General features: G+C 46.2%; 1 protein-coding gene across 1 annotated transcript in view; it reads right to left on the minus strand.

Annotated features, from left to right (window-relative positions):
- CDR2 (cerebellar degeneration related protein 2) overlaps positions 1–24,709 on the minus strand; it is a 26,449-nt gene extending 1,740 nt beyond the window's left edge. The window contains 6 exon segments of the mRNA XM_025047312.1: positions 1–2; positions 5–162; positions 1,185–1,346; positions 1,563–1,711; positions 16,919–17,031; positions 17,238–24,709. The exon segment at positions 1–2 is cut by the window's left edge and continues 1,740 nt beyond it. Coding sequence (XP_024903080.1) covers positions 1–2; positions 5–162; positions 1,185–1,346; positions 1,563–1,711; positions 16,919–17,031; positions 17,238–17,295 — 642 coding nt within the window. The 5' untranslated portion in view covers positions 17,296–24,709.
- Positions 24,710–24,736: the final 27 nt, after the last annotated feature.

Raw genomic sequence — 24,736 nt, forward strand, 5'->3', positions numbered from 1 at the left:
CACTCCTCCTCCAGGGCCGCCCGCCGCTGCCGCTCCAGGCCCAGCTGCGCCTGCAGCGTGGTCACCGCCCTCTTCAGATGCTCGTGTTCCTCCGCGTCCGGGCTCTGCTCGCTGTGCAGGGAGGTGATCTTCTCGGCGAACACGTGATCGTACACAAAGTGTCTGGGGAAACGACGAGAGAACGTGTCACACAGGTCCGCTGGGAACGGGAAGAGGAACGGCAATGACTGTTTCCAGCTAAATATTTTCCAGGGCCCGTGACAGCGACTTTGTGCCGATGGCTCACCAGAGCAACGGCTCAAAGCCCGATTAAACTACATGTGGGAGGCCGGCTAGGAAAACGTGCAAGAAATCACTCAGACATTCAAAGTGCCAGCCGACACCCGCTCCGAAGAGCGGCCGTCGCACTGGCTCTTTCAGGGGACTCGGGGTGCCCAGTGGTCGCTGGCCTCGGAGGCCAACGCCGGCCCAGCCCCACACACTCGTGCCTGGCTGGTCAGCGGGGGCCCCTGGGAGCTTTCCAAGCTGTCCCTGTGATTCGTAATGCGCAGCCATGGCTGGAACCGTCGCGTAGCGACTCAACCAGGAAGGCCGCCAGGATCGCCTACAGCAGAGTCTGCCTTGGCCTCGGGGAATCGCTGGTACCGCATCTGGGGCAAGCCCCGCGGGTGCACAGCCAGTGGTGACAACCACCAAACGCAGGGCTCGTCTCTGCTCAGGGTCCCCGGCGCCTGGGTGGGGTGTGTGTGCGTGTGTGTGGCTCTCGCGGGCAGAAGGCTCCCGAGGGCAGGGGCTGTGTCTGCTGTGCTCACCATTCCCCGTCTGCACCACAGGAGCCCAGCAAACGGTTCTCATGAAAAGTCAGTCTGCTGACTCTGAACTGTGACAGGCATTTCCATAGACAGAGGAACTTGTTTGCTTCCATTCTCATTTTACTGAAATTTCAATTTTTTTCCTTCACTCTAATGTGAAAATAACCCCAAATCTGTGGTCTATCAGAAATACCACATCTTATTTAAACTAAGATTTAAGATGTTAAAGGTGTGGAAAGAAATGTTCGCAGGACGTTAGAGGACGCGCCCTCTCAGAATGACGCCAGCCCAGAACCCCGTGGCCTGTGCGTGAGGTTGGTGGCCGTCCCGCCCACTGGCGAGCGGGTCCGACAGCCAGGCGGCGGCTCTTACTGGCGCAGGTCGTACAGCTCTTTCAGACACGAGAAGCTGGGTGCTGACTTCTGGTCACACGTCCCCGGGCCCCTCTGCCCTCGGCCGGAGGACTTCAGCTCCTCCACCTGGCTCTGGAGCTGGTCGATGTTGGCTTGCAGGCCCTCGATTGTTTCGGTCAGACTGTGAGGGACAGACAGAGGCCGGTCACTGCTTGTCGCATGAAACCGAGGGCAGATGAGCTGCCGGCCCCTCACGCCGGGCTTTCTGCATTGGAAAGGACTGCTACGCGGTCCCCCTGTTCTCCATAAGGAATCCGCCCTCACCCGACGCCCCCATGGACCCGGACTTCACCCCACACGACCCTCCGGGGGCCCCCATGCGGTCCAGAAAAGTCACCTCAGCACCCTGTGCTGGGAAGCCTTGCTGTCGGCCACGAGCCTTTGGTTGGTCTCCTCCAGGTCGCGTGCCGTGATGTCCAGCTGCTCGTACACCTTCGCGTGCTGCTCATTCATCTGCCGCAGCAGGTCCACCTGCTTGCTCAGGTACTGTAAGAGAAGACGGTCACGCGTGACCCGCCTGCGACACCCGAAGTGTCCCCAGCACCGCTGGGCTCAGTCCCACAAAACTGCTGCCACTTCGGATGCTAGTTTCAAGTCCCAGGGGCCACCCGTATTTCTGGCCAGAGGCTGTCATCTGGAGGTCCCAGGACCGCCTCTCGGGTTCAGCGATTCACTGGGACGCTCAGAGACCTCGGGAAAGACTTCGTGTACAGTTTGCTTGTTTATTTACAAAGGCTCCAAGTCGGGAACAGCGAGGGGAGGAGCGGCAGACGGCCGGCGGATGCCCCCGCCAGACGCACCACCCTCCCGGCCACTGTGAGCTCGTCACATCGGCACGACTGATTACGGCGCCTGGTGCTCCGACTCGCTCGCCAGTCCCTGCCCCGTCCCCAGAGGCTGGGGGCTGGGCTGATCGTTCTAAACCTCTAATCACATGGCCGGTTCTTTCTGGCAACCAGTCCCCATCCTGTCACTCAGGAAATTCCAAGGGTTTAAGGAGCTCTGTGCCCGGAACTGGGGACAAAGAGCAAAAATATAATTTTTATTATACCACAAGACCACAGGTTTATTTTATGAAAAGAACAACTTTAAACCCCAATTAAACTACTTGCCTTAACAGGAAATGAGGACAGGCCATGATTTACATGCTTAGCTTTCCCTCAAGTCAACATCCTCTGTATCTTTGAGGTTAGGCGAATATTACAAAGCATATAACATGCATAAATAAAATGTACATTTGACAGAAAAATCTAAAGTGAGAAATAATAATCCCACACGAGAAAAAGCATGGAACACATGATTGATGTTCAAGCAAAAATATCCTGTTTTACAGAAATAAAGCCTATAGCGGAAAATTTTAGATGACTTTTCACTTGAAAAAAATTATTTTTTCCTCTGAGTAAGCCATTCTGGACCAATATAAATAAAGAAAAAGAAGATTTAACCAGAAAGAGAGATTTTAGCTCGATTCAAAGATTCTTGGTATCTTCAGTTTTGTGAGAGTGTTATTTATCACCATGATCCTCCTTATTTGTGAAAAATCTGCCAGATGATTTATTTTGGTGCTGACATTGCTTTCTAAAGGTGCAAGTATGAAGGGGAATAATCTCAACCCTAACACCACAGTGTTCAGTCACCCTGACTCCCCGCTCGACTCCACCGAAGACACTAGACAGTGTCTGTTCCACATGAAAGTCACACTGTTCCCCTGGGCGCAACCAGACAGAAGAGGAAAAGGAGGTCTGAAGCATCACCAACGATCAAACGTGAGACCAAAGAGAGGACTCTAAAAACACCTTTCTCGAGGCTTTTTATACAGCTCTACAGTACCGGAGGAGCTGGCCGACTTCCTTGAACGATGGGATAAACGATTCTCAACGGGCTCGTTAAGTGGCAGTATAGCGTGGCAGAGCTGAAAACACAGGTGGCCCTCTTTCAGGGGTAATGCGCTGAGCAAATGGCTCTCATAACTTCAGCTTTCTCATCTGACACTCTTGGGGCCAAAAGTATTTTTGGAAAATTCTTCCAATTTTAGAAAGACAACACGGTACGCGTGCGACACCTCCAGTGAGGTCTGGGCAGTGCCCTGCAACCCAGCACTAATGTTTCTGAACTAAGAAAACGATCTCGTTCTATAGAGCCTTCTGGGTCTGGAATAGCATGGAAGGGTCGTGAACCTGTCAGACAACAGCATTAAGTGAGGTGAGCGGCATGCAGGCACGGTCCCTGCACAATCTGTGTGCTTGCCAGTTACTCTCAACCCCACCGGCTTCTGGTCCCTTGGATACCGACCGTGAGTCTCTTGGGGGAAGCTTTTTCAGAACTGTAGGAGGAGGCCCTTATTCTTGTCCTCTGGCTAGCAATGTCACAGTAGGTTCCTGTCACCGACAGAAAAGTGTTCAGTCTCTTAGGAACACTGGAAAAAAGGTTTAGAATCACAGGAAAATATATAATGGTTGCAGAAATGCTCCCAGCCACTCTACATCAAGTGTAAGGTCTCAAGGGCTCCTTGGGGCCTATTCACAACAGCGAAAAAGGCAGCGGCTCATGCACAGAACAGACACGAAGCATCAGTTTAGAGCAGGAACTGTCCCTTCCGGTGACCGGAGTAGCCACATCCTCTGTAGGACACACCTGCCCCACAAAGGGCAGATGAGAGGCCAGCTGCCACAAAAGCCTTTGGTGGGCGAAGGGGCAGAGAAAAGCGACGATGGCCCGCTGGGCGGCGGTGGTGCCACAGCTAAGTGCACGGGCTTTGGGATCGGCATTTGGTTTATAGTCCTGCTTTGCCATTTCTAACTGGATGACCTTTGGCAAGTTACCTTAATTTTCTAAGATGAGATTTCCTCATCACCTGCCTCGTAAGGTTGCTGTGACATTAATATACATAAAGGGTTCGGCATGGCATCTAGTAAATTGCTCAGTAAGAGGTAGCTGTGTCATGTACAGTTTCCAGACTTTACATGTGCTAGGATTCATCTGAAGGATTTATGGAAGTATAGGAGCCAGGGTCCTTTTCCCCTAAAATCTGATTCAGTGAGACTGGAGTAAGGCCAGGATGCTGCATTTTTAGCAAAAACCCCGGTGACATTAACATAAGTGGTCCATGGATCACACTTACTGGAGTGGTGTTGCTCTTGGATGTGGACCATCCCGGAAGCCCCCCCACCCCCTGCCCGACATCCTTCTCTTGGGTCTAGGAGACATCAGCACCCTCATGGGTAAGCATGCTTCTTGGTAACGAATGAGGTCATGTCTGGCCTTCTGGGCCTCCGTACCGCCTGAGCTTGTCCTCTGATGAGATGGGGGTCGAGAGCTGTCCCAGCTTCCGGTCAGGACGGTGGAGGAGGTAGCGCTGTGCTCCCCTCCCACGACCACACCCAAGTTACAACTGGATCTCAGGAAGCTCATCCCTGGGAACCACCTGAGGTCTAGCTGAACAGAACGCCTATAAAAAGGATACAAAAAAGCGGCCATGACGAGACTGGTTAAGAGGCGTGGAGACACAAAAGCGGGCTGGCCCCATACCCACGTGTCATGGTTTAGAATCGAGAGGGACATCTTGGCTGTAGAAGTCCCCCCTGAGAAGTGAGGGGCCCCAGCCAGGAGCACCAGTGCCAGGAAGAGGAGTCCTGACAACAGCTGACCTTGGAAATCAGCAGACAGTCAGGGTGAGATGGAGAGCAACTGGAGTCCCAGGTGATCTCTTAAAGGGCCCACGCATGGACCCACCGAGCTCCAGCAAAGGGAGAAACTGATTTATCTGGCTTCAGGATTGGAGGGGCAGCTCTCGCTGGGGACTGAAGTGCTGGCAGGCGCCACTGCTCCTTTGCCAAACCCTTCCTCACCCAGCTTACAGGCGGGCACCAAATCTGTGTCTCCATCAGCTTGGCTAATGCCACTTGCCCCACCCTGCTGATTCCCAGAGACCCCGCCCCGCCAGCCATAACCGCTTTCGGTCGCTGTTCCTCACGAGAAGCTGGCCTCAGCCTTTGGTGTGGAATTTCGTAACATCTCTCCACAGTCCACAAACCCCAGACAAGCAGCGGCTGGCCTCGGCAAGCCGTGTACCTCGGGTTAAGCCACCTCAAGCACAGCACTAATGGCAGCTGGCCTCGATTTGTAGCACAGCCTCTCCCAGGTGCCTGCATGCCCAGCACAGGGAGCTACCAACAGCAGATCACTGTGTAGCTCCTATTAGGTGGCCCTGGGCCAGGCACAGGCAGCGACTGACCTTGGCTTGCACCAGAGCCCCTACCAAGGGACCCCAGAAACGACGCTGAGCAAGGAAGCTCTGAGAGCAGCGGGAAGGCACCGATGACCAGCTTCAGAACCCACCAGAGCACCATCCAATTAGCGCCACAAATGACACCCCCAAAGGGCGGACTCTGCAGCCACCAGAGCCCCACTATGATGACTCCTTCTCTGTGAGGTCACCCCTGCACAGCAAATCATCTGCTGTAGTCACAGCCAGTCCTCACAGCCAGTCAGCCTGAGGGTCAGTCTCACCCACTGACATGCCAACAGCAATCAAGGCTCAACTACAACAGGAGAACACACACACCCCACACAAGGGACACCGGGGAGACACCTACTACAAGACCGGGAAACACAGCAGCCCTGCCTAATATATAGAAACAAATATAGCAAAGCAGCCAAAATAAAGAGACAAATACGTCCCAAATGAGAGAACAGAACGAAGCTCCAGAAAAAGAACTAAACAAAATGGAAGCAACTAATCTGCCAGATGCAGAGTTCAAAACGCTGGTTATAAGGATGCTCGATGAGCTTAGGAGAAGAGTAGGTGAACTTAGTGAGAACTTTAACAGAGGTAGAAAACATAAAAAAGCAGTGCAAAATGAAGGCTACTTTAGAGGGAATCAAGAGCAAACAAAATGAACCAAAGGACTGAATCAGTGATTTGGAAGACAAGGTAGCAGAAAACACCCAATCTGAATAGCAAAAAGAAAAAATAATTTAAAAAATGAGGATCGTTTAAGGAACCTTTGGGGCAACATCGAGCATACCGACATTCACATGATAGGGGCCCCATAGGAGAAGCGAGGGAGAGCAAGGGATTTAAAACCTATATAAAGACATAATGACTGACCACTGACATGGTGAATGAAACAGACATACAAGCCCAGAAAGTGCAGAGAGTCCCAAACTAGATAAATCCAAAAGGCCCCCACCAAGACATATCATAATCAAAATGCTAAAAGCTAAAGACAAAGAGAGAATCTTAAAAGCAGTAAGAGAAAAGCAGTTAGTAACATATAAGGAGCTCCCATTAGATTTTCAACGGAAACTTTCAGTCCAGAAGAGATCGGCATGAAATATTCAAAGTGATGAAAAGTAAGAACCTACAACCAAGGTTACTCTACCTAGCAAGGCTGTCATTTAGGATCAAAGGACAGGGAAAAAGCTTCTCAAAGAATAAGGTAGAAGAGCTCATCACTACCAAACCAGTATTACGAGAAATGTTAAAAGACTCCTATAAGAAGAAAAAAAAAAGATTAAAAAAAACATGAAATGGCAATAACTACATACCTATCAAGAATTACTCTAAATAGAAATGGACTAAATGCTCCAATCAAAAAAAAAAAAAATAGGATGGCTGAATGGATAAGAAAACAAGACCCATATATGTGCTGTCTACAGAGATCCACTCCAGATCTAAAGGCATGCACAGACTGAAAGGGATGGAAAAGATATTTCATGTAAATGGAAACCAAAAAAAAGTTGGGGTAGCAATACTTAAACAAAATAGACTTTAAAACAAAAGCTATAAACAAGAGGGGGGAAAAGGGTATTTCACAATGATAAAGGGATCACTGCAATAGGAGATTAAAACCCTCATAAACATCTATACATCCAACATAGGAGCACCTAAATATATCAGACAAATACTGACGGACATAAAGGGTGAGATCGACAGTAATATAGTAGGAAACTTTAACACTCCCTTGACATCAATGGATAGACCATCCAGACAGCAAATCCACAAGGAAACAGTGACCTTAAATGACACACTATACCAGATGGATTTAATTGATATTTTAGTGTTTCACCCCAATGCAGCAGAACAGACATTCTTTTCAAGTGCACTTGAAACATTTTCCAGCATAGACCACTGTCAGCCCACAAAACAAGTCTCAATAAATTTAAGAAGTCTGAAATCCTATCAAGCAACTTTTCCATTACAATGGTATAAAACTAGAAATCAATTACAAGAATAAAAATGAAAAACACACAAACACATGGAGGCTAAATAACATCTTACCAAACAATGAAATGGTTAAGATCAAGGAAGAAATCAAGAGATAACTTGAGGTGACAGGCCACAAAACAAGTCTCAATAAATTTAAGAAGTCTGAAATCCTATCAAGCAACTTTTCCATTACAATGGTATAAAACTAGAAATCAATTACAAGCATAAAAATGAAAAACACACAAACACATGGAGGCTAAATAACATCTTACCAAACAATGAAATGGTTAAGATCAAGGAAGAAATCAAGAGATAACTTGAGACAAATGAAAACACAATGCTCAAAAAAAAAAAAAAAATCTGTGAAACACAGCCAATGACGTTCTAAGAGGGAAATTCATAGTAACACAGGCCTACCTCAAGAAACAAGAAAAATCTCAAACGATCTAACCTTACACATAAAGGAACTAGGAAAAAAAAGAACAAAAAAAAATTCCCAAAGTGAGTAGAAGAAAGGAAATAATAAAGATTAAAGATCAGAGCGGAAATAAGTGAAATAGAGTCTAAAAAGAACAATACAAAAGATGAATGAAAGCGAGAGCCGGTTCTTTGAAAAAAATCAACAGAATTAATAAACCTTTAACCAGACTCTTCGAGAAAAAGAGAGAACACCCAAATAAAATCGGAAATGAAAGGGCAACTGACACCACAAAAATATAAATAAGAAAAATAGTACAAACAAGTATATGGCAACAAACTGGACAATCTGGAAAAAATTGATAAATTCCTAGAAACATACGATCTTTGAAGACTGAATTGAGAACAGAAAATCTGAACAGACCAACAACTACCAACGAAATCAAATCAGTAATCAAAACACTCCCAACAAACAAAAGTCCTGGACTGGATGGCTTCACAGGTGAATATCATCAAACATCTGAAGAATTAACACCTCTTTCTCAATACTCCAAGAACTGAAGAAGAGCTGATTTTACAAGGCCAGCATTACACTGATTCCAAAACTGGACAAACACATTACGAAAAAAGAAAATTACAGGCCAACATCTCTGATGAACATAGATTCAAAAATCCTCAACAAAATATTTGCGACCCGAATACAGCAATACATTAAAATATCACACGCTCTGATCAAGTGGATTTATTCCTGGGATGCAAGGTTTGCTAAATATCCGCAAATCAGCCAACATGATATATACCATAAACAAAACAAAGGATAATAGTTATATGATCATGACAACAGATGCAGAAAAGGCATTGGAAAAAATCAGCATCCATTTATGATAAAAACTCTCAGCAAAGTAGAATTAGAGGGAACATACTTCGACATAATAAAGGCCGTATATGACAAACTGACAACTATCATCAGCAAAAGCTGAAACCATTTTCCTGAAGATCTGAAACCAGACAAAGATGTTCACTTTCACCACTTCTGTTCAACACAGCACGGGAAGGCCTAGCCAGCACTCAGACGAGAAAAATAAAGCATCCAAATTGCAAAGGAAGAAGTAAAACTGTCATTGTTTGCAGATGACGTGATACTATAGAGAGAGAACCATAAAGGTTCCACCATGAAATAAGACCTGATAAATGAATTCAGTCAAGTAGCAGGATACAAAATTAATAATCAGAAATCAGTGGCATTTTTATATACCAATGATGAACTATCAGAAAGAAATTAAGAAGAAAAACCCACTTACAATTGCATTGAAAATAAAATACCTAGGAGTAAATTTAACCAAGGAGATAAAAGAACTGTACTTGGAAAATTGTAAGACGTTGAGGAAAGAAATTGAAGAAGACACAAATAAATGGAAGCATATTCCATGCTCATGGATAGGAAGTATTACTATCATTAAGATGCCCATACTACTCAAAGCAATCTACAGATTCAACGCAATCCCTATCGAAATACCAATGGCATTTTCCACCAAGCTACAACAAATAATCCTAAAAGTTATAGGGAACCATGAAAGACATTGTGTAGCCACAGCAATCCTGAGAGAGAAGAATAAAGTTGGAGGTATAATATTACCTGATGATATACTACAAGGCTGTAGTCATCAAAATAGCATGGTGTGGGCATAAAAACAGGCACGGAGATCAATGAAACAGAACAGAGAGCCCAGAAATAAATCCATACCAAGATGGTCAATTAATCTACGACAAAGGAGGCAAGAATATACAATGGGGTGAAGGCAGTCTCTTCAATAAATGGTGCTGGGAAAGTTAGATACATGTATAAAATGAAACTAGACCGCTTTCTGACACCACATACAAGAATAAACTCAGAATGGCTTCAAGACTTATACCTAAGATCCCAAACCATAAAACTCTCAAAAGAAAACACAAGTGGTAAATTCTCTGACATCACTCCTAGAAATATTTTTTTTTGGACACGTCTCTTCGGGCAAAGGAAACAAAAGAAAAAGTAAATCGGAGGACATCAAACTAAAAATTTTTGCACAGCAAAGGAAACCATCACCAAAAAACAAAAGACAACCTACCAAATGGGAGAAAATATTTGCTAATGATATATCATTATATCATTAATGGGTTAAGGGGTTAATATCCAAAACATACAAGGAACTCACACAACCTAACACCAAAAAAAAAAAAAAAAAAAGCCGTCTAATTAAAAATGAGCTAAGGACCTGAAAAGACATTTCTCCAAAGAAGATATACAGATGGCCGACAGATATATAACATGATGCTCAACCTCACTAATCAACAGAAAAATAAAAGTTAAAACCATGAGATATATTACCTTACAACTGTCAGGATGGCTCACATCGATAAATCAAAAAACAAGCGTTGGTGAGGACGTGGGGAAAAGGGGACCCTTGTGCATTGCTGGTGAGACCACTGGTGGGTACGGCCACTACGGAAAACAGTATGACAGTTCCTCGAAAAATTAAAAATAGAACTACCACTAGCAATTCCACGCTGGGTATTTATCCAAAGAAATCTAAAAAGATATATGCACTGCTATGTTCACCGCAGAATTATTTACAATAACCAAGATATAGAAGCGACCTAAGTGTCCATCGATAGATGACTAGGTAAAAAAGATGTAGTACATATATACAGTGGAGTATTACTTGGCCATAAAAAAGAACAAAATCTTACCATGTGTGATGACACGAATGGACCTAGAGGGTGTTATGCTAAGTGAAATAAGTCATAGAGGAAGACAAATACCCTGTGGTTTCCCTTATATGTAGAACCTGAAGAATAAGATAAATGAACAAACAAAACAAACAGATTCAGAGATACAGAGAACTGATGGTTGCCAGATGGGAGGGGGCTTGGCGGGTGGGATCATGAAGCACAAACAGGCAGTCACAAACCGGTCACGGGGAAACACGCAATAACACTGTGATAATTACGTCAGGTGTCAGGTGGGTGATGATGACTTATTAGGGGGATCACTTCGTAAGTTATATAACTATCGAACCACCATGCTGCACACGAGACTAATATAATATTGAATATCAACTGTAATTAAAAAATAAATAAAAATTTTTTAAGTTCCTATAAAGCAATACGGTCCATCAGGTTAATGGAAGCCTCATAATGTACTTTAAACTACCAATTAAGAAAGGTAAAATAGATAAAATTAATTTTAATAATGTTTCGATAATGTAAAATATCTGAAATATTATAATTTCAACATATAATCAGTATAAAAATATTAAAAGATATTCACATTTATTTTTCATGCTTAAAAAATGATTCTTAAGCTCCAACTCACCATTTCCCGGCTTAGGACTTGTTTAGCTGCAGCATTCACCAAGAGTAGGCTGCACACTGACCGCTGCAGAAGCATTCTGCACCTGCTACATTTTGATATGTTCTTACAATCATAATTCCCTAAAATCACATCCTAGTCACCGTAAGGCTGACTGTGTCTTCCTAAATTCTTGGCCCACTCAAATACTGACTCCACAAATGGCTAATCTTACCTACGACACTTTTTAACTTTCTATTACGGATAATTTCAAACATAATACGAATGCAGAGAAATGGTCGAATGAACCCTCACCTTCGCGTCATCCGGTTTCGGCAACTATCAACGCTCAGCACTGTTACCCAACCTTCTACGCTCATCTCCGGTCATTTTAAAGCAGATCTATTTGAAATTACAGTACTTTTTGCGTTGTCATTTGGTCTTGGTATTTAATGTATTTGTAAAGAAACACCTGCACTACTAATCATACATTTATTTTTTCAACGTTTCGACAGGCACTCAGTAACAGACTCCCTGTGTAGTCGTGTGCATTTTAAGGGAAACACCCTAGACAGCCAAAGGGACAAGGAAAGGTCAAGTGCCCCATTACCTGCTAGTCGTCCATTTGAACATCACCTATTCCAAAGCCCTTCTCACCACCCCATCTGAAGCAGCCCGTCCCCCAAGGCACCCTAAGATGAAGATGTGACTTTCCCGCATCCAAATTCACAGACCCCCCTCAATTCCATCCACGGACCTCAAAACACTTAATAAGATAATGAACAACTGGACCGCTCACTTAACGTCATGGTCTGGCACTGAACAAAGGACCCGTATACGTACCCAGTCCCTTTGGCAGAGTCTCTGACACACAGTAGGGACTTAAAAATACTGGCTAAAAACAGGGCACTTTATCTCTAGATCTATATTCACAGTGGCTTACTGTGCTCCGTGCAACTCAGCCTGCTGCCAGGTCGAGGCCGAAAGGTTTGGGGGTGGCTTTGGCCGTAGCCCTCTTGGGAAAAAGCCCTACTGGCCACTAACTCTCTCCCCTCCTGCCCCATTTACGGATTATTTCCCTGTACACATGCCCATGCCACGGTACTCCCCAGGCACCTGAGGGGCATTTACAAATCCCTACCAGCTAGTATGTGGGTCCCAAACTGCTGCCCCTTTTAAAGACATGATGCCCAGGGCAGAGTTGTAGCCAACAGAAAGGAAACAGGTCAGAATGCAAATGAACACAAAGAGCTCTCTGGAAAACTGCAGTAAGCCCCGTCATTGGTGCGCAGAAACCCGTGTAAAAACCCAACGCAACCACTCAGGAAGGCGTTGCGAGGGTTTGGTCTCAGAGGACTTGGCTTTAAGGACAATCTGAAGAATGGCGGGGAGCTTGTTTGCACGTGGTAGGAGTTTAATCTTATTATTTTTAAATTACAACTAATCTGAAAAACCCTTCCCTTCTCCAGAACCTGTGATAGGTTACCTAGCAAAGGAGTCTCAACTGGTCAGCAACTTAGAAGAGAAATTGCTAGGTCTCTCAGCAAGTACTGACTCGAGGCCAGAGACTCGGAGCTGTAACGGGTCAGACACTGCTTTAAAGCTCGCTCTCTAAAACTTCGCATTACTGTTCTCAGTTTGTTTTCTGGGTCTAGACGGAATTGCGTTCGCTTATTTTCTGCCCTTGATTTAAAGGCAGAGACACGCTTCTAACGTTCTAGTTTTCTCTGTGCAGAATGTTTGACACAGAGCCTCAAATGACTCTGACAGAACTGCCGAGACCCTAAAATTCAAGTGCCAAAAAGAGTCCAAGTGTGAAAGCATTTGCCGTGTTCAACAGCAGAAAGACAGACGGGTAAGCCAAACAGTGGGCAGAGGAGAACACGGGGGTGGCAGCCACGTCACCTACAGGCAAGAGCATCAAAGTTTAAGTGCGTGGCCAGCTTACACGTGTCTTGGAATTTGAACAGAAGGCCACCTCCATTATCAGCACAAGGTTCAGATTATGCACGAAAGCTATAAATAGGCCACCTTACACCTGAGGCAAACGTTTGAAAAAGAAAGGCCAGCAGGAGTGGATTAACACCCCTTTGCAACTGTAGAACCCTGACCTCGAATGCAGGAGAGCACAGACAACCCAAACTAAAAATGCCTGGGCAACGGAATGGAAATCTGGGTCGCATGCAGTGTTGGGATTATCCTTCTATTAAGGATTTAGCCCAAATGCTTTGAATTCAGTACCAAAATGACCTGCCACAATACTGAAGAAATATTTCCTGTTACCGCTGAAAAACCTCTTTACCCTGATTAAAATATTATATTTCTCCATAGGAAATTTAGGGGGGGGGAAAGCAGGAATATGAAAATGAAAATCACCTCTAATCTCACTATTAAAAGCTTGGATTGTTTTTAAGATCTATTTTCCAGTAATTGAAAAGGATTTTTTTCAGAATTAAGATTCTTTTACTACTAAAATTCTTAAAACATGGATAAACTCTGCCACAATGTATACTGTCTAAAAATATATCTCCAGAAGCAGAAACTCACAGTTTAGGAATTATGGGAAGTGCTTTGTAAACTATGTATCTGTCCTCTGGTAAGATGCTGATTTCGACAAGTATGTATCAATTACCTAGTCTGTGCTGAAGACCATAAACACAGAGAAGTCTTCAATGTTGCAATGGAAAATAAAGGAGGGCGGGGAATGAAACAAATCAGGAAATAAATATAACAAAGCAGATTGTTGATAAATGTAGTAAAGAAAGCACGAAATGCTTTATAATTTCCAAAGAAGACATGAGCTCTTGAAAGAAAGGACGCCTTGAAAGGCCAGACGACCTTTGGATTGGAGGTCCACCCCAGTGGGGACAGCAGGTGCCAAGCAGAGCGGCAGTGCACACACGGCTGCGGGCTGCTTCCACAGCTGCGGGATGGAAGGGCACGTGCCCTGAACAGGATCGGACTGTGTCTGAGGGTGTCAGATCGCATTCCTCTCCGAAGTTTCTCTCCCCCGCCTCATCCGGGAGAAACACTGGCTCCGCTCTGGATTCTTGGAAAATTAGCTGCTCAGATTAACACAATAAAAGTCACACAGGCTGTAGGCATCTACGAAACCAATTATTCCTTCTAATAGTTTAATTTTTTACGTTAAAAATAATGACTAACAAAATACTGATCGATTTGTGTGAGGACTGTTTGAAAACCCACTGTCTTTGGAAGCATACTCGTAGTTCTGCTCACAAGTTCCCTTTGACGGTCTCCTAGCTGTCTGTCCCCACCGTGAGTCCCAGTGTGGGGGTTTTACCCTAGCGTCTCCGCCGGTTCTGCTCTGTTCCTCACCCGCCACGAGTGAGTGGTGTGTTCCAGGGCCGTTTTTCTGGACTCACTTAAAATCTCTCTGGGTTGGTGGGATAAGAGCTGACGTTTTGGTTTTCAACAATATGTTTTTCTAAATTACAAAAATAACCATGTATTACTTTCCTAATCAGGAAAACTCCCAGTAAACATTCCGGAAAGTTAGTTTAAAACTTGTACAAGTCCATTCATGCAAAGTTTAAAAACAGGCTAAACTAATACAGGGTATTAGGATGCTGGCCAGCAGGGGTGGTGACTGGAAGAGCTGATAACGTCCCCATTTCTTATCTGGCTCTTGGGGACATGGGCGTGTTTACTTTATGAAAATTCATCGAACTATATACTAAAGATTAGTACTTTTTTCAGCACGTATACTTAACGAAAAGTTCACTTAGGAAAAAAACTGACATAAGGTTTGAATTAAGAGCCCTTATAAAGTTTAGGGGGCTCCTGAAGGTTCTAGTTCAGAGGTACATAATGCACAGGCATCCTTCAGTAGAGAACGGGCCCTCCGTCTGCCTGGTCACTGGAGAGACCATGGAAGTCCATGCCGCACGACCTGTGGGTCTGCCCGGGCACCGGTGTGAACCGAGCAGGCAGCACGGCCGGCGGGTCTGCGGAGGCCTCGGGCCGGAAAGCGGGTGTAGCCAGCACCGCCATTTCATCCCACCCTCATGTCATCCCACCCCCACAGACTTTCACCAAGGATTCAGAAGAAGAAAGGCCACAGGAGCAGCGGGGAAAAAAATCTAAGCCAGGGTCGTTCTTAGCCAAAACGCAGCTTTGGATAACGAGTAAACGCGGAGGGCCGTGAACCAGGCCACCACAGGCCCAGAGGACAGGCTCGTGGAAGCGCGCCGGGGAGTATGCCGGGCTGGGCTCACCTGACCAGCTTACACACGTATTTAATTTCACATTTACTTAGTCATCATGCTCTGAACTGGATGCTTCATTTTCATTACGCTTTGCAACATCTAATGGAAAACATTAGATGATGGAATGGCACTTGTAGATTTGGAGAATCTTAAAAAGCTTTGACGTTTTTCAGAAGTCGATAATCTGTCTTAACTGTTTAGTCATCCTCGATGCCACAGACAACAAAGGCAGAAACACAATGAACTGGGATCAAACAGCAACTGTGTTTGTGATCTCCTTATAGGAACAAATAAGTGACGTTCTCCTAATCCTGCAAATGAACTTTTCTCACTTATACTTGGGAGGTCTGCTAGAATATCAGCGACCGTATATTCAGTCTAGGTGCTTTCATAGAAAACACCAACGACGTATTAAGACTGTTTCCACCCAAATGCAAACGAACACGCTTCACAGTATAAGACAGTCTTCACGTATGTGCGCCAAGACCACGCGTGGAACCTCCCAAGGTGCGGAAAAAGAAAGGCCGGGAGCCCAAGCGGGAATGAGCTCCTTAACCGCGTGGGGCATCTGGCTAGTTTCATCCTTTAAAAATGCCTGGTTTTTCCTGTATTTTTAGGTTTCTGGCAAACTCGACAAGTAAATTCAATTTCAGGTATGGCATGTTCTATGCTTTTTTTGATGTCGAACGTGCTAAAAATGGTAGCTGGCGACTTCAATATCACACCTTCCTGGAATTATAAAACTGTATTTCGGTAACATCACTGGCTACATTCAGAAATCGAAATCCTAGGGCAAGAAAAGATTATTGTATGTACCTGAATTAGGGCTACTATGTAAAATTAGAGATACTGAGGTTAATTTGCCTTACTTTCAAGGATAGGCTTATTTGTATTCAAAAAGTGAAATCTGTGTAATTTCGACTGAAGTCAGGAACTACGGAATTCTACTCTGAACTTCCAGCGCCTGGTTCAGTACGCAGTCAGAGCTCGGTAAGGTCTTGCCACAGTTCTAAGGTCTTTTACATCTTTCTGCATGTAGACACGGGTCCTGGTTCTGCTGTAGCAGGGGGCGGGGGGCACAGCTGTGACCGGGGAGCCTCAGCTGGGTGGTAGGTACATAGGTGTTCGCTGTATTATTTATTCTCTTATACCTCTTTGTGTATCTTAAATATTGCATAATTCATTTTTAAAAGAAAAAAGTAAAAAACTAAGTATAACATTCACAGCTTCGTTTTGTTTCACATACTGGCAAGTCCTGCATCATTCACTCCGATGCTCCTCACCAGAGGTGGAGAGAGGACCCTCCATCGCCCGGACTGCCGTGCTGGGGAAGCACAAGCAGGAGCCAAGCTCTCAGCCCCCCGAGCTTTCTCCTTCTCGAAGATGTCGGTGCTGGAAACTAAGCGTTGCCTTTCATCGCAAGTGCTAGGTTAGCGGAGAAGGATCGGGAGCAAAGGCCACGTCCCACCGCTCCGCCCAGCGTGACTCCCCCGCTGACAAGTTACCTCGATTTCCTGCAGCTGCTCCTGGTTGGTTGTGTACATCTGCTGAAGAGAATCCTCCAACTCTGTGTTCCGATCCAGTAATGTCTTCCCAAGCTCGGCAGCGAGCTGGAGATCTGGCAGGAAAATGAACAACGCAGAAGATCCCACGTCACCATTTCATACAACCTGGCCATCACCTAAGGGCGAACCAAGCCCAAACTCAGCGTATAAAGTTTAGGTCGGATCCCCATGGAAGGTAGAAGGCACGGGAGGGAATGGAGCTCTGCCAGGAGTCAGGTCACTGGGGCCCCACCAGCAACGTGCTCCTGACACACCCCACCTGTGCGACGTGACGAAGGCTCATCGACTTCACGGACATGCGCTCCGTTCAGGACCATCCAGCACTGTGACTAAGGTCACACCTACTTGCTAAGGAACTGGACTTATTCAAATCCTGACTGTCTACTTTTCTGGACAGCCCCTCGAGTCAAAGCACAGGCAGATTTTTAAAACAGTCTCTGAAGTTCCTATGAAATCCAGCTGCTGTGGACGTATTACTGCAGCTGTCAAAATGTGTTGTTACAGATCCTGGCCTCCTCAGGGGACTGAAAATTAAGTGAAAAAACAAGGAAAACTAGCTCAGTAACGAGAACACTGCTCCGGTCTCCCATTTTTTTCTACTTCTCTTCATGTCCGCCAGGATGAGCAAACCAGATAAGCAGCACAGTGACAGTTTTTAAGGTAATTACATGTCGGCACTTCATACAGCCCTTCGATTTAGCACAGAACCATATTTCTATTTTAAACCTCGTTTTTCAACTCTCTTTCTTCTTAGGCATATATATATGTGCACGAAACACGGTTTGTTTGTATTACACACAACCCTAGAAGTAAATCTTTAATGGTACCACAGGACGCTAGTTCTAACGCAGGCAGCTGAACCAAACACCTACGTAGCAAACCCCACGGATATGTCCCGTAAACAGCAGGAAACGCACTGAGCTGCGCAGGCCCGTCCGGGCCCGCTCTGACTGTCCACCAGGTCAATACTTTTGAGGCGGGGACGTCAAGGTCCTCACACTTTGTATTTTCATCTGGAGAGACGCCTCTGCCATCGATATAAGACGGAAATCAAATGAAATAATGCAAAAGGAGCGCTTCGCACGCCACGCGGCAGGACACGGCCGCGCCCTCCTGGCGCTCACTGCGCAGACAGCTGGTTTACTGCTGGCCCCACACTGAACTCCAGGACGGACAAAGCCCCTGCTCTCTCCACGCTCCGAGCCTAGGGGGGACCAGACGGCAGATGAGTAAATCGGCCTGCACACTGTGAGAAACACCTGCGTGCGTGCATTCCATAACACGAGAGAGGAACAGAGTGAGGCAAGCGAACAGGGTCGCGATGCTGCAGGCACGGCCGCTGAGGCCCAGGACACGGGCGCTCCGGTCTAACTGCCTGGGGACTAAGCTGTTGCGCCACCCAGCCCCGCCTCAACCCCCAGGTACATGGGGGGGGCCTCCAGGTATCCATCCCTCCAGTTACCCTCGAAGGACTGAGGAAAGAATGTTCCTGAACACCTGATCTAGGGAGTGGCCACCTCGGACCTATCCAGGGGGTAAGAACGCAGGACTGACTGTCTCAAGAACGTACTGTTTACCATAAGAACTCAGCTCTTCCTTCTTCTTCGAACACGGCTGGTACTGCCTAGTTCTGTTTCTGGTTTGCAGACCTTAAGACAGTTGAGCAAACCTTAATCATTTATTTCTAGCAAAGCCTTTAGACTCTTTTTGAGTTCGACACCAGACACCATTCTGGGCATTGGGGATCTATGAACTTAACGAAAAAATTCCATGCCCTCATGGAGCTTATATTCTGCTGGGGGAAATGGCATGATAAAATCAATGACAGGCAGCAGGAAGAGCTGAAGACAAAAAGCAAGACGTGAAAGACTAAAGCGAGGAAGGGGCACAGGACGAGTATGGACACGAGGGGCTGGAACTTAGAATGTGATCCGGGTGACGTGAGAATCGAGATGTGAAGGCCTGGCATAAATGACCCGTGGAGATCTGTCTAGGCGAACACTATTCCAGGCGGAGGCAAAACCAGTAGAAAGACCCTGGAAGGAAGCGTCACGGAAGCTAAGGAGAGGTCGGCAAGGCTGGGTCAGGGGTGGGAACAAGTCAGAGGGGCTCCAGGGCTGGCCAGCTTGTGTGGGACCTAACTAGGTCAAGATTTCGGCTCTTACTGAGTGAAATGTCACCCAGTGACAGGATCGCTCTGTGTAAATAAGAGGGACAAAGGTGAAAGCAGGGTGACAAGAGGATGCCGCAGTCATCGGGGTGGCAGACGACAGTGACCTGGACTAGGGTGGTGGAGATGGATTGAAGGGGGAGAATTCTGGATCTGTTTTGACAGTAAAGCTAAAACACACTTGGATGGGGTGTGAGAGGAAAAAAATTTGATGATCACAGAGGATCTACTTTAGAAAAGAGGGTACAAGGAAATCTCTGAGGGGACGTTTTCGCTAAAGCCTGAAGGATAACGGTCTCCCCACGGAAAGGCCAGGCAGAGGCACCGCGACCACAGCCCGAGCGGGGAGCATGGAGGAGGCGGCGGGGCCGGCTCACGCAGGGCCTGCGGCAGGTGCAGGTGCAAGCGCTGTGTGGCGTTTATTCTAAGCATAATGGGAAGGCAGCTGGGAGATCACTTATTGTCATAAAAACATTTATTCTGAAAAAGCATTTGTTATAGAAACAGGGAATCTCACTACATGTGATCTTTAAACTTAATTTTCAGAGATTGATGAATAAGGTTTAACATCTGTTTGTGACTACTGATATTAACACTTGACCTAGAAGATGCGGTAACAGAAAAGTTGCCTGCTGTTGTTCATTCCAGGCCATAATTAGTGAAAAAATTAGGGGAAAAAAGCCAAACCTATCACACACCACTCCCGCTCATTTGAAAACATTTTACACTCATTTAAAATAAAGCAGTATCCTGTTGATAGGTGTTTGAATACAATTTCTCGTGATTTAAATATTAGCAATGCCTATTAATGTACTTCAGACTTCAGATAACGAGTCTCTGAAATAACATCTTATATTCGTAAGACACAGAACCTTTACGAACAGCTCCATTCACGTCAGAGACATTAATGTTCATATCTTCCCAAGGTCTTTAGCCCAGTTTTTCAGATGACACGACTGAAGCACTAAGGTGCCACCTGCCCTGATCAGACCTACACGGCGAGTCACAGGCACAATGGAAACCACTGTCAGTGGGGTCTACGCCCCATCCCCCATTCTCCACTCTGCTGTCCCCACCGACACAGGGACATGGGCACGCTCTTGCTTCAGGTGGGGGCACGGCATTCGGCCCAGGTGCTACGCGGCCTCTCGTCTGTTTCCACGATGGCACAGGGCCACCTGCTGCCTGCCCTCCCCTGGAGGAGTACGCACACCCTCGGCAAGACAGCTCCCGTTCCGAGTGAAAACGCCACCACGCACAGCTCGACACGCTCCAGGAATGACGCTTTGTACTCCTGGCGGTATAACGTGTGGACACAGCGCCACACAGAAGCCGCTGCTTGCCACACGGAGCTAAAGACAGGGCATCTGAGAACGACGCTCCTCAAGTCCTGAGGGGTGAGGTACTCCGCCCTGCAAGGGCCAGGGGTTCCCATAGATGTCGGTGACCAGCGGCCCCCACCTCGGAGCACCCCCCTCCCTGTGAACCGGCCTGTGCCACTTACTCGACGCCCAGCCGGGGGCGGCTGCAGCTGCAGAGGTGCCGGGCACAGACTCATGTGGCAGACGGCGGCCAGCGGCCAGGAAACAACCCGACCTTGTCCTTATCTCAGTCTTGCGCTCCAGCTAAACGAGCCCCACCTGGCCCGGCCGCCTGAAGCCTCAGTCGTGTAAATATTTCACAGGCCTTTTTTTTTTTAGGATAGAATTCTGGCAAGACGAGTATCAGCTACGAGAAAGCGCCTGTGAAGTCACACTGGATAAGAGGACATTACTTCATCTGTTAGTTTAAGGACAAGCGTCTTTTTTTGGTCTTTAAAAAAAGTTTCTTTCCTGTCGTGTAGCATCTGGCTTCCATAACCAAACGGAGCCAAAAGCTGGCAGTCAGCCCGAGAGGGTTTCTAAGTAATTAGTGGGGGCAACGGGAGGGTATTCAATGTCCTTTATTATAGTGTTTTAAATTAAGGAACAAAAGAAAAGGCAACAATACAGTTTTGAAGCTTTATGCGTCTGTTCATCTATTTTCCGATGAGGATTTTCACTAAGAGGCTGCGTTGTCTAAATCCTACTGAACTGGCCTGGGTGGCACTGAAAATAGCACATACCTCCTGCAGGCCTGAGAACCACCGCCTGGCCATGCTTCCGTGCTTAATGTTCTTTCACTAATCAGCCTTTGCAGGTGACAATAATCCATTTTAACCCTGTACAGCGTTAGTGAAACAGACGCTCCACTCAGCCCTGGGCCTTAGGCAAAAAATTAGCTCTAGCAGCCAGAGTAATTTTTTAAAAGGATCTTTCCTCCAGAATTCTGAAACCTTTAAATCCCACTGCTATTATATGTTGCTTGCTTCCTGTTTTTTTCCAAAACGAGGACAACATATTCCCATGTTAGCTATAGCCTGTGGCAGTCATTCAATAATATTAAGCCGAATGCTCTTCTTATTACGAAGTCAAATGCGTCACGTGGTGGTGCTTCTGTGTAACTCCTGTTGCCAACGTTACTATAATTGGGAAAGCAAAAAACCTGAATCTGAACATCAAGAAAAATGATGTCAGTTTTAATGACCCTCCGAGTAGTGATTCGGCAGATTAGTTCCACACCAGGAAAATGTGCTCATCTTGAAAAGTAGGAATCTTAAGGTTCCTTTAAACTGAGATCTCATTTCCTGATCCACACAGCAGAAACCTGACTCCTTATTCTAAGCTTGCGCAGCTCGCCCAACGACAATGAGAATGGCAGCTGGTCTCAGAGAAAAGCCGGTCTCCGAAGCCTGCTCACCTTGCTCTCATTTCAAAGCCAGCACCGTCGTACCTGCTCAGAGGTCCCGGCCCACAGACACCGTTGTGTGTTCTTCCTGTGCTGGCTCAGCCCTCTGACAAAAGACAGACTCCATCAAAGTGTTCTGTAAAAGCAAAGGGTTTTCGCCTGGCTGCACACAGCTACGTGTTTCTAACGAGGTACGAACAGTAGACCAGAGCCTTCTGACGTTGGAATTTCTCAGCAATTTTAATTTAAAATAGAACGCCCGGCGAACTTTGATACAAAGAGTCGATCTACTTAAATGCTGCTGCTGCTGCAGAAAAAAAAACTGTAGTTCTATGACTTTCGAACAGGATTTTAAAAAGTTGTTTCAGGAGCTCGCTCCAAACGAGACTCATTTAGTCAAGTTAATACAGGCGGACCTCGGAGACATCGGGGGTCCAGCTCCAGACCACCGCAATAAAGCGAATATTGCAATAAAGCGAGTCGCAATCTTTTTGCTGGTGCGAGGATCTGCCTTCCATTTGTAAAAAACGCAACCGTGAAGCACAGTAGAGAAGCAACGTGATAAAACGAGGTACGTGCTCGTAGTGAGGATGTTAAAAAGCGAACCCATGTCTGCACTTGACAAAATCCCACTACATTTGCTTATCAGTCTATTGAACAGAGCAGATGTGCTGCCCCTAATCTCTATTCAGCAGCAAATATCGACTGCGGGCCTACCGTGTGCCAGGCACTGTGGGGCAGCATCTCTAGGCTTTTCTAGTCACCAGATTCCTGGACCCTCAACTTCATATGTTGTAGGATCCTGCCTGTCCTCTCTGGTGGCTAGGCACTGGTGGCCCCAGGGCCTAGACAAATACCTGGCATAGAGTAGATAAATATTTGAGAAACGAACAAATTTTAAAATCCATTAGAAGTTGAGGAGTTAACATATAATGAAATTGGGACAAGGATATCCTTTTATTCACACTGCAGCTTTCGTGCTTTTACAGGCCACTTTCACAAGTTATGATTGTTGAAATATCACATCCATTCCTACCCGACACGTTTGTTTATGACATACGGGGATACGTCAAAGTCCGTTCTGATAGTGCATGTAAAAGTCCCTTGAGAAGCACAGAACAAACTCCAAACGTAAGCCGGCATGCAGGAAGTCTGGACCTGTGTTCTTTAGGTTTCATTAAAGTTGAACACCTGGTGACTTCTTTTTGATCAGAAGTTAAACAGTTCTACATGTAACTCCAACATGCTGCGGTTGCTTCTCAGTAGATTGAAATACTAGAAATGGGTGTCCCTATCAACCTCCCGCGGGGGACATGCAGTGTGGGGTAAGCGCCTGCTAGGAGAGAGTGATGCTGTGTAAGTACCTCCGTTCGGTTCAACAAATATGAAAACCGAGCTTCTGTTATGTCTAGGTATTACGCTAGATTCAAAAAACAAACAAAACAAAAACCAAAAAAACAAAAAAACAAAAAACAGGCCTGTACAGATCTATGCTTCGTAATGCAGGAAAGAAAAAAATCTAGCTATGATTATACAAATTGCTTAATTAGAAGGAAATGCTGCAATTGAACAGTGGTTGTTACATTAATCCTGCAGAAAATATCAAACTAGGTCATCAAGCCTTCTGGGGAATTCCGGAAACAGGTTTGTTAAAATGTAAGACAGATCTGTCTTGTGGACACAGAGAGCATGATGGCAAAAACTGCATGCGGCAGCTAAGTACTGCGTCTATATAAGCCAGCCTAACCGCGAACTACTTTGGTTTAAGTGACTGTCCAGGGCATATTAAGAAATCATCTTCCCGGAGAAGATGAGCTTATTTTATTTTCCTTTTCTAAGTATGAATCATTCAAGCCTACATTCCTTGTCCCCCCCCACCCCCAAGATCCATGGTTAGCATGAAAAACATGGTCATTTAATATTCAACTAACTGAAATGTTGATTTTCAGTGCAAGCTTAGAGCCAAAAATGTTGATTTAAAAGAATTGCAGAAATGGAAGATGCCTGAAAAATAATCCCTAAGGATTATTCATTACTCAGTATAGAGGTTAAGAAAGTTTGCCTGAGTTTGGAGTGGGGTCCTAGCTCCACTAACAGCACCCACTTCTGCCTACACTGTCGCTGACAGGATTAACTGAGCACCTGTGTCGGGGCCTGCCCTGTGCCTGGCACACAAAAAGCGCCCCCAGTTGCAAGTTCCTCCTATTAATAGGCAAAATGGTAGGGTGAGGGGGGGGGCTGGCTCCAAATTGAGGGCTGTCTAGCGATTTTCAGATGAGACAACCTGAAGCACTAATACGCTAACTGAAAGAAAACGAGTAGACACACGCCATCTACAAGAAATCGCAGGCAGGCCCAGAGACGAGCGCCTGTTTTCAACCAGTTTGAGTGCGGAGTGGAGGAAGCCGGGGGTGGCGGGGAGCAATGCCCGAGCGTCGTTTCTGGGCACCTGGGGAAACACGCACAAGCAATTTTATTTTTCCAAAGGTCTAACGGCCAACGGAAGAAGCTGTAAAGCGGATCGTAACCAAGAGATAAGGTTTGGGCAGCGCCCATGACTCCCCGTTCTCCGTGTGCGGGTTCAAACACATTTGCTCCCACTCTTAAGTCGAGGGAAATCACCTGGCCGCTTCGGCCCCTGCTTTTCTCACCTGGGAAATGGGGCTGACAAGTTACTCTCTCAGTTTCTGGGGGGAGCACAGGTCACTTGGCACAGGTCCTGCCACCTGCGGCAGCTCGAGGGCGCGCTGCTGCGATGGCCCCCGAGGCCGACGGGCAGCGGGACACTGGCAGGGGGGCGCCCGCGCTGCCTCCCCGGGCTG

This window comes from Pteropus alecto, unplaced genomic scaffold, assembly GCF_000325575.1.
Source record: "Pteropus alecto unplaced genomic scaffold, ASM32557v1 scaffold15, whole genome shotgun sequence".
Taxonomy (NCBI): Eukaryota; Metazoa; Chordata; class Mammalia; order Chiroptera; family Pteropodidae; genus Pteropus; species Pteropus alecto.